Raw genomic sequence first — 11,123 nt, 5'->3', positions numbered from 1 at the left:
AAAACTAAAAAGAATGTATTTCTAGGTTAGGTTAAATGGAGTCAAAGTGTCCAAGTAACCTACCCTAGAATCCATGTACAAAAGCTACTAGAAAAGAAAAAAAAGTGCCTTACAAATACAAAGGCAAAAATGCACCTATACAAGTATCTACTATATACAAGGTACAAAAAGACAACTATACAAGTATATACAATGGAAACTTAAGGGACTAATAAGAGGAACTATAATCAATGCTCATGATGAGCAAAGGTCTAAGAAGCACCTCCTCTTTAGAAGCCTCCTCTAGCTTCCTAACCATGGACCTAGTCAAAGGTCCAATGGCCTTCAAGTGTACATCCTTGGTTCACCCTGTGGTGCATTAGTTTTGTTGTTTTCTAAGTTTTCATAAAAATCCCCTTTTGTTCACTGTTACTATAGTGGTACATGTAGTATAGTGCATGACTAGGAACAATCCACACACTTTGCATCCATTTGATCCTGAGATTAATAGGACATTCCATAGATTAATTAGAGAGCATATCATTGCATCTTTAGATAGTGATAATGATAGTCATAGTGTTAGTGATAGTGTAAGTGTTGCATCTGAACTTCATTCAAGTCAACAACAAAACATGGGTGAACATAATGGACCTCGTGAGAGGACTCTTAGGGAGATGGCTGCACCTGATTTCACTTATGAGAGTTTATGCATTCAATATCCTGAAGAAGATGTTCCTTTTGTGCTTAAAATTGGACTAATTCATTTGTTGCCCAAGTTTCATGGTCATGCAGGTGAGGATCCACACAAACATCTAAAGGAATTTCATATTGTATGTTTTACCATGAAGCCTCCTAAAGTTCAAGAGGATCACATCTACCTGAAGGCATTTCCACATTCATTGGAGGGAGTTGCTAAAGACTGGCTGTATTATTTGGCTCCCAGGTCCATCACTAGCTGGGATGTTCTTAAAAGAATGTTTCTGGAGAAATTTTTCCCTGCCTCACGGACCACTGCAATCAGAAAGGATATATCAGGGATCAGGCAACTTGGTGGAGAGAGCTTATATGAGTACTGGGAAAGATTCAAGAAATTATGTGCAAGCTATCCCCACCACCAGATTACTGAGCAGCTCCTATTGCAATATTTTTATGAGGGCCTTAATAGCATGGAGAGGAGTATGATTGATGCTGTCAGTGGAGGAGCCCTTGGTGACATGACTCCAGCTGAGGTTAGGCACTTAATTGAAAAAATGGCCTCAAACTCCCAGCAATTCAGTGCCAGGAATGATGCTATTGTGCTCAGGGGAATTAATGATGTACCTACTGATTCTCTTCCATTTACAGATAGGGAACTTGAGGGAAAGCTTGATACCTTGGTCAGTTTAGTCACTCAACTTGCCATGAACCAGAAATCTTCATATGCATCTGTTGCAAGGGTTTGTGGTATTTGCACTTCAAATGACCATCATACAGATTCCTGTCCATCATTGCAGCAGCCTTCTGATGTTCATGCTTCTCAAGCCTATGCTGCAAATATCTACAATAACAAACCGGCACAGCAACAACAAAATTATGATCTGTCCTCTAACAAATACAATCCTGGTTGGAGAAATCATCCCAACTTGAGGTGGGGAAACTCTCAGCAGCAGCAAAATCCACCACCTTTCCAGAACCATCCCTCCAATTCTTCATACCAGCCCCCTCAGTAGAGACCTCCTCCTCTTGCACCTGCACCTGCAGCCCAACCAACTCAACCTTCTACTTCTTTTGAGCCTTCATTGGAGGAGCTAGTGAGGCAGATGACCATCCAAAACATGCAGTTCCAGCAAGAAACCAGAGCTTCCATACAGAGTTTGACAAATCAGATGGGGTAGATGGCTACTCAGCTGAATCAGGCACAGTCTCAAAATTCAAACAAGTTTCCCTCACAAACTGTTCAGAATCTGAAAAATGTGAGTGCCATCACATTGAGGTCAGGCAAATAGATTGACATACCCAATGCAGTACCTCCACCTCCATCTGCACCTACGCCAGTGCCAGTTCCATTATCTGCACCTGAGCAAATTCATGAACCAGTTGGTGCTCAAAATTTTCATGCAGGTGGACCTTCTTCCAACACCAATTCTTCTGATTTGCAACAGCCTTTTATCCCTCTTCCATTTCCTCCTAAATTGATTCCAAGCAAAAAGATGGAAGAGGTGGATAAGGAGATACTGGAGACCTTCAGGAAGGTGGAGGTGAACATACCTCTACTAGATGCCATCAAGCAAATCCCTAGATATGCAAAATTCTTAAAGGATTTGTGCACTCAAAAGAGGAAAATGAAGGGCAATGAGCAAATCAGCATGGGCAGAAATGTGTCTGCTTTGATAGGTAAATCTGTACCTCACATTCCTGAAAAATGTAAGGACCCAGGTACTTTCTGCATACCTTGTATTATTGGGAATAGAAAATTTGAAAATGCCATGCTTGATTTGGGTGCTTCTATAAATGTCATGCCTCTGTCCATTTTTAAATCTCTGTCTCTTGGTCCTATGCAACCTACGGGTGTGGTGATACAGTTGGCAAATAGAAGTGTCGCCCACCCTACAGGTTTCATGGAGGATGTCTTAGTTCGAGTTGGTGAGTTGATTTTTCCTGCTGACTTTTATATATTGGATATGGAAGAGGGTTTCTCCCGTGGTTCTTCCATTCCAATTATTTTAGGCAGACCATTCTTAAAAACAGCTCAAACCAAGATTGATGTCCATGATGGTACACTTTCTATGGAAGTTGGTGACATAGTAGTTCAATTCAATATTCTTGATTCGAAATATCTATTTGAGGATCATTATGTTTTCCGAGCCGAATTACTTTCTCATCCTGATTACATTGATTTTGCACTTAATATTGATTTTCCATCTTTGATGGAAACTCATCATGTTTGTTCTGATTCCATGAGATGTGCTATCTGTGTTGAAATTGAAAATGCTTTGCATCCACATTCTTTAGATACACTTGTATCCATGGATATTGAGGGCGGTTCTATTTTAATTGATACATCTAACTCCTTTAGTGAGGTGCATTCTGCACAAACACACTTTCTTTTTGCAGGTTCTTATTTTGTGCCACCACCTCCATTGAGGAAGGATGATTATCCACCACCCTTTGATGATTGGCTGTTGGAGATTTCTCGCCCGCCGCTCCACTCCCATTCCCATCTTTCACCTGATGCTATTTCCAATGCCATCTCTACAGTGTCTTGGCATCCACCATGACTTAGGGAGTTTTCTTTCCCCTTCTCCTTCTTTACTTTTATTGCACTTGTCCAGATTTATTGATTATTATGATTGCTCTGATCTTCTGTTTGGGCCACATTGGGACCATGTGTGATTTAAGTGTGGGGGAGGAACTGTTTTAGTTATATGTTTGTAGGTTTAATTGTTATTTTTGGGTCTAGGTTTTATGTTTAGTGTTCTGTACAGCTTTGCATGTTTCTTTGTGAATTCTGGGTTTTGATTGTTTGTAGGCACTTACTTCATTCTTGGATAGGAGTTTCTTGATACTATATGGTTTGAAATCCCTGTTTTTCTCTGCTTGGAAAGATGATTTTGAGGTTTGAGAGGTTGTTTTAATTGTGACAGATATACCCTGTGTGAGGATTTGAGCCACTCTCTGTTCTTTCTTGTGTGTTATGCCTCTTGATTGCTTGCACAGTTGCCTTGTCTTGACTCTGTTTGATACTTCTTGATTCACATGCATGTTTGGATATGATTAAGGCATTTTGATTCTCATAAGCCTCTAGCCAAATAAGCCTACCTTGAATTAAATCCTCTGATAACCCCTGCTGAGCCTATTTTCCCTTCTTTGTTTCAAGCTCATTACAAGCCTTAAGTGAAAAAAAAAATGATTACCTTAACCTTAGGGAGTTTTGGAGCTTTGGAATTTTTTTGGGAATAAGTTCTTGAATAAGTGTGGGGGTGTGTGTATGTTTTCATTGGATGATGTATATTGGCTAGTTGATCCTTTATGTTGTACACTTTACTTCTCTACATGTTATCTTATTCCAAATTTTCGTGTGACTGTTCACTATGTACTGTTCATGTTATCTTTCAAAAAAAATCAAAAAAAAATCAAATAAAAAAATCAAATAAAAAAAAACAAACAAAAACAAAAACAAAAATGAAAAAGAGAAGTTGTTTGAGGCAAGAGAAAGAGGATTCATCATCATAAAGGTCATTAGAGGTTTTTGGGTTTATTTCTTGTGCGTATTCTTGACTTATTCCCCATTGCTCCTCTAGTTCCTCTGGTTTGCAGTTACTTATCCCATATATTATCCTCTACCCTGTCCTTAGCCTCATTACAACCCTGAAAAAACCTTTTGATCCTTATGTTCATGTTTATTGGGTGTTGATTTTAGAGGCCTGCCAAGTCTATCTGTTGCTTGTTTTTCATGAGTGCTTTGAGAGTATACAGTTGCCTAGACACTTGAGAGATACAGTGATACAGTGCATCTTGTGATGTTTTGTTGCTTTTGATTCACCTCTTGAGCTAATTAATTGTCTTGCCATGTCTTGAAATGCTTGGATGATTTCCATAAGTGTCTAGTTTCTCTGACTCTTTTTGTGTTGGATGTTGTCTACTCCTTTTCTTTTCCCAGGAGTCATTGAGGATTGTGTAAATCTGTTTGTTTCCTTGTGTGTATTGTTGTCTCTATTTCTTCCTGTGTCATCACTTTCTTTGATATCTTTGGAATTGTTCTTTGCTTTGCTTTCTTGATTTTGCCCACGAGTGCAAAAAGCTAAGTGTGGGGGTATTTGATAAATCATAATTTGATATATATCTTTTCCTTCAAATTAGCTATTTTACATTCCATCCATGGTTAATTATAGGATTTAGATAGATATGTGTGTTGTTGGGCCTAATTGGATAGTTGGGAATTATTATTCTAAATTTTCGCTGTTTTTGGGCTGATGAACATGTCTCGGTTTTCAGGGCATAACTTGGGCTGTGGTGATCCAAATGGTGAAAACTCGGTGGCCCTGGAAAGCTGAGACAAAGACCTAGAACTTTGCAGAAGAAACCGTTGGCAAATTCGTTCATCCAGATGGCCAAATTCGGTGGTCAAAAATCGGTGCGGAAAATGGCATCCAACTCATCCCACCAACAACACCAACTCATCCCATTTCGTTTTGTCTTAGCTTTTTCCCATTATTTTATATTTCTTTTGTGTTAGATGAAGGCTATAAATAGGGCTTCACTTCTCCATTGTAAGAGATCCCAAAAACACCTTCAAATAAGTTACTCTTGGGTGTTCTTCTACCTCCCTTCTCTTTGTTTTCTTTAAGTTTATTTTCTCTCTTGTAGTTGCAGTTTATGTTTTACTATCCTTTCCTTTTGTATGCATTTTAGTTCTATTCTTTGCCTCCTCCATGTAAGGCTAGATTGTAATACTCTTTAACTTGATTTAATGAATTTTCATTTTCCTTGCATTTTCATTTCCATTTCTATTTTAATGGAAGGCTAAAACCCTTGGGTTGGTTTCTTGTTATGGATTGTAATCTCTGTTTGAGGTTGGGTATGTTTGTATGTCTCTGTTCTACTTTGTTCTTCTTCATTTAACCTCTATATCAGTATGTCCATGCTTAATGGGCTATGCTTAATGACACAGTTGCTTAATCTGTGAAGAGGTTGATTTGTATACGTTTGCTTAATTCGTGTAGGGAAATCTTGAGTTAATCTTCGCTTAGTTGGTTAACTCGGATGGAACAAGGATTAAGTGGTTAATAGAGCAATCTTATTGTGAACCAAGGATAAGAGAGTTACAATCCGAACAAGGAGACAATCTATTTTACTTATTGTGTTATCTGCATTTTATTGTGTTATAAACTTAAAATCTGAACAACCAAACTTCCCCCCCCCCCCCACTTCGTGTATTTAAGCCTTTGACAGAGAAAAATGGTCCTTGAGAGACGACCTAGGACAACTTCCTAGTACTACATTTAATTGTTTTTATTTGACCGGATACGACTTCGATCAACCCTTCACCCTTCTTGGTCTTACCTCTTCCAAAGGGATCCTTGGGGATTAGATTTCCATCAATGGTTGTGCCTTTTCTTTGGGAGGCCTGCTGTATTTTCTCCATCGTATTCCTCCATTTTTCTTCATCATTAAATGAATCTTTCTTGACAGGAAGGATATTTTATCTTTTGTATAGCAGGTGCCTTCACTACAACTCTCATCAGACGTATCATTGATCCTTAGGGATTTTGAGGATGATGGTGTTGATTTAGTCTTTTTCACATTTAATGCAATAGACTTCCATTTCCTTCCAGCATCGTCTTGTTGTAACTCCAACTCATGGACTTTAAGTAGTCCAATGAGTTCCTCCAGAGAGATTTTTTCCCGATTTTTGGATGCTTTCAGAGCAATAACTTGTGGTCTCCATTTCCTGAGAAACTACGAAGTAATTTGTTAATATGAAGTTATCATAAGTTCATTGACGATGGTTTAGAATCCTCCAAACATATTCTGTATGGATTCGCTTTCTTCCATCTCAAAAAGTTCATACTTATGTGCCAACAAGCTTAGCTTGTTGCGTTTTACCTCTAGGGACCCCTCGTAGGTTAGGGCTAGGGTGTCCCACATTTGTTTGGCACTTCTAAAGCTATGAACTTAAGTGTATTCCTCCTCAGACAGAGCACACATGAGCGCATTGTGTGCTTTGGAGTTCAGCATAAATCTTTGTTTTTGCTCTTCAGTCCATTATGCTATGGGTTTCTCGTTCCTAGCTTGATCTAGCGGAATTTAGTTTCCTTGCTCAACAACGTCCCACATGTCTATGTTACATGCATCAAAGAATGTAATCATTCTTTGCTTCTAGTAGTCATATTTTTCCTCCTTTGAAGAGGGGTGGTCGGTTTACGGCTTGTCCTTCGTTTTCCATGATCGTTTCCTTTGTAGTGTTAGATGCTCAAACTAAGGGGTCAAGATCTTATACCAACTGAAGTTAGTGGAAATACACACAGAAGGGGGGGTTGAATGTGTGTGTAGGTGTTAGAAGGAAAGTTTTAAAGTTATTTTGCAAAAGCAACTTTGGTTGAAAAACTTAAGTAGACTTTTCTGTCTAGTGAGTTTTCTTGTTTAGTGAAACTGATTTTCAACGTAAACGGTTAAGTAAATTAATTTTCCGTCTGGAAGACTTTATCATCTAGTAAAAGTAGTTTCAACAAGGTCAAGTATGTTTTCGTCTAATGATTTGTTGAAAAATGAAAAGAAAAAGAGCAAAGTAAGTAATATTGATAAATGAAGAGAATGCACAAATAGTTATATTGGTTCACTCAATTAGAGCTACATCCAATTTTCTTCCGCAGAAGGGGTCCACTAATCTCAAAGGATTACAAGTATTCTTAACCACTTCTGGCTCGTCAACTAGACGCTAGTATTCTTAACCACTTCTGATTCTCCAAGTATTCTTGACCACTCCTGGTCCGTCGGCTTCACTCACCAACACTAGTATTTTCAACCACTTCTGGTTCACAAGTATTCTTTTTATCATCCTCTTCAGGCTTTATAGCAGTTGAGGGTATTGAGTGTATTTATAACTCTCTTAGAGAGGATAGGGTAGTTTCTACACTCACTAAGGTGCGTAACCTTAGTTTTACACGAATAAGTGTCTAAGTTTTTGTTTACTCTCATAGAGAGGATGAACTATTAGCAACACTTACTAAGATAGCTATCTTATTTTTAACACAGATATACATGGAATTCTTTGAGAAGAAAATGTAGTTTATATTCGTTCACTTTCTTTTTCTTGTTGCACATATTTTTTGCTTCTCAGTTTTATATATTATTCTTCTTTTCCTTGATACTTATAGCCATTTGATAAATCTGCCCGTTGTTTGAATCGAAATCTTCCCGTTGGAACGTGGCTTCATGTCGTTGCAGATGGAGGCACGTTTATGGTTATGCAAATCTTTTCATTTAATGTGTTTGATCTTGCATTAAATGTTTGCTTGTATTTGTGGAATCTCTCTGTGTAGTTGATTACTTCGATATCTGACTTCAATCATGATCTAAGTATAACTGTACTTTCCTCATTAGTTTAGTTGTTGTGATACTGTCTTTTTCTGAAAAGTAGGTGTCTTTTTTCTGACTCACTCAGCTTTGACTTGTGAATGTTTGCTTGCCTATTTTTATTCACGTTGGTGTCCTCTAGTGTTTCTTGTATGATTTCTTTCAATGTGATTAGTAGACTTCAGACGAGCTTCTGTATTCTTGACACCATCTGGTTACTCTATTTGATCTTGACTACCCTTTTCTTCTGGGTATGGTAGTGATAACTCTGTCTTCTAGTTTACTTGGTTCTTTCTGATGGTCACTTCATGTTGATGTCTGGCCAACTTGCGTCTAATGCCTCAGACTTCTGCTGATCGACTTTGTATCTTTATTTGTGCCTGAATCAAACTTAGTCTTGATACTGGCCTTTCTATCGTTTGATGTTTTGACTAGTCAAATTATGCTTGATCATATTTCACTGTTTGAACTTTTTGTTATCTGACTAAAACACTAATGCACATGTTAGTAATAACAATATGTATTATATTTTTCATTTCAAAACTTTGGTGGGATTTGCGAATGCGCTTCGTCTGACTTAACAATCTGGTGTGTATTCCTACACCGTGAGCTAAAGAGAGATGTTTCTTACTCCCTTTTCTTTTGTGTTATTTTCTTTTGGTTGTTATACAGGTGATCATCAGCCTGAGGCTGAAGATGTTGATGATGAAGCTCAGGCTTCAGTGTTGGCCTTTGCTCTGATAAGACATGTGACATTGGGGCGTAGATAGGATTAGATTAGAATGTTGTTTCTATTAAATTATTTTGAAAACCTTAGCCTTATTTCTTTTGTAATTTCTGCTGATTATGTTATTTGTTTAAGTCATGGATGTGGTGCTCTCTATCTGAACACATTTGATATTTTAATTATGAAAGATTATGTTCTTCAAAATTTTATTGTTTGTGTTATGGTATGTGGGGTAGAGGGTGTCACATTGTAACATCTTGATTTTTAAAAATAAAATAAAACAAGTGTTTTGATAAAAAGAATTAAATTTTTTAGTTTATTATTTGGATTAAATTTGTTAGTGATATAATTAAAAAAAATTATTAGATAAAATATAAAGATTAAGCAAAGTAGTCTTGCTTTGGACTCCTTGATTCCAACAAGAGGCTTATTATTAATAAGAAAATTAGGGTTACATCATTCATATGCATCAATTTTCAAACCCTAAGAGTTTGTGTAGAGGAAAAACCTAAAGGAGAACCTCAAAGAGCACATGGAGTAACCTAAGAAAAATAGAGATCATGCACGTTGCATTATATGTTTTCATTTAAGGAACTAATCAAAAAGTACAAGATGTAAGGGTTTTGGAGGGTGTGATAGAAATTAGAGAAGCTCTAGAAGATATGACACAAATGATGAATAACTTGGTCGATTAAAATGATGTGTCAATGATTCATGCAACAAATAGGAGAACCTAGAAGAGGCCACCAAAGAGAGTGTAGTGTATGACTGAGGCTTTGATGAACATGCCTGTGTTGCAAAATCACCATTCAAGGTAAAAGAAGTGAGAATGTCTCATTCATGGCCACGCACGAGGGGTTTGGGTAGTGAGTTGACCCTAAGCCTCTTAGGACATTAATTGAATTATTCAGCATGCATATTTATATGCTCTTCAATTGATTTATTGCCTTGTCTTAATAAATTCATGAACTATGAAGATTGATTCGAATTGCTTTGTGTACTTGGGACTATAGTTGAATGTATGTTTTGATAATTTGGTGTGATTTGTTTAATTCTAAAAATATCTTGGTAGTTAGGTGATTTCTCTTTGTGTGATTAACCATATTGAGTTCCATTTGTTGGGTTGGAAATTAGACATTTGGGACTACATTTTATAGTTGAGAATCGCATAAAAATGTTAAGAAATGACCCAATATCTCTCTATTAGTCACAAGATGAGCCTTACGTTCTATGCACAAGAAAGTAACATCTATAAACTGTAAGCTTTGCGAGGACCCATAAATGACCAAATTAAGTTTTGTCCTATTTATAATAGTTTTAGCCTTGGATGTTATCTTTCTAATGATGTTGAATCAACCAAAAAAAGTCTAGAACTCATGTTATAATCAAATTAATAAGCAAAGGTCAAACTTTTAGAATTAGGCTTAAATGCTACAATTTTGTAATTTTTAAAAATATTTGATGGTAAAATCAACTCTTGAGGTCAACATAGAAGTTAGAGATAATTATCTTCTAATCAAATAAAGATCAACTTGATAGAATAGGTTCCACTCTAGATATCACGTTTATACCACACAATTTCATAAAAGTTTATAATAAGAAAAGATAATTTGCGAGTTGTAATTGATACTGATGTCGAGTCACTATCGAATGTAAACTAGATTTCCCTTAAAAATTTGCAATACATGGAATAACCTAGGTCATCATCCCTCACGAAGACACAAACACATTTAATTCATATTTTATCACACAAAATTAGTAAGGGGATTTTTAATATTTTGAACAGTATTCAATCAACAAAATAGAGAATTAAGAATGGAAAATTCAATCAAAGAAGTATCAATTCAAAGTTTCAATCTATATGGTAAAATTTTCAAAGTTCAACAAGAAATATGAATCCTTAATCAGCCTAATTCAACATGAACTTAATAAAAAAAACTTATATCTAGATCTAGGTTTATTAATTCCATTAAAACATGAAACCCAATCGCGATCTCACAATTTTAATAAAGTTCAAGAATATTGAACGATTGAATTAGGAGATTTAGTTATTTTAGGTCTAAATATAAATCTAAATTTAGATCTAAAATTAATCTTCAATCTCTATTCTAGATCAAAAAAAAATTCACAATCATGAAAAATGAAATTAAACCTAATATAGAGAAGAAGAGAAATAGAGATTTCCTTCAATAATAAGATCAAGAACTCAAATTTTTCTGTAGTTTCTAAATCCTATAATTGATTAATGAACTATCCATGCATCATAATCATGTTGTAGCAATCCAATTCGTGCAAGATGCTACCCTTATAGCTTGGCTTTCCAAACCTTGAAAGAAGCACTCAACACAACAAGTAGTGGCTG

At 36.3% G+C, this 11,123-nt stretch overlaps 1 protein-coding gene across 1 annotated transcript; it reads left to right on the top strand.

Moving 5' to 3' along the window:
* The first annotated feature begins 437 nt into the window (after positions 1 to 437).
* LOC145950567 (uncharacterized) lies at positions 438 to 1,688 on the top strand. Its single transcript, XM_083061666.1, has one exon. It carries the CDS (start codon positions 438 to 440, stop codon positions 1,686 to 1,688), a length of 1,251 nt encoding a protein of 416 aa, XP_082917792.1.
* Positions 1,689 to 11,123: the final 9,435 nt, after the last annotated feature.

Source organism: Cajanus cajan, chromosome 8, assembly GCF_000230855.2.
Source record: "Cajanus cajan strain Asha chromosome 8, NIPB_CcT2T_4, whole genome shotgun sequence".
Classification (NCBI taxonomy): domain Eukaryota; kingdom Viridiplantae; phylum Streptophyta; class Magnoliopsida; order Fabales; family Fabaceae; genus Cajanus; species Cajanus cajan.
This window is presented reverse-complemented; position numbering and strand designations above follow the sequence as displayed.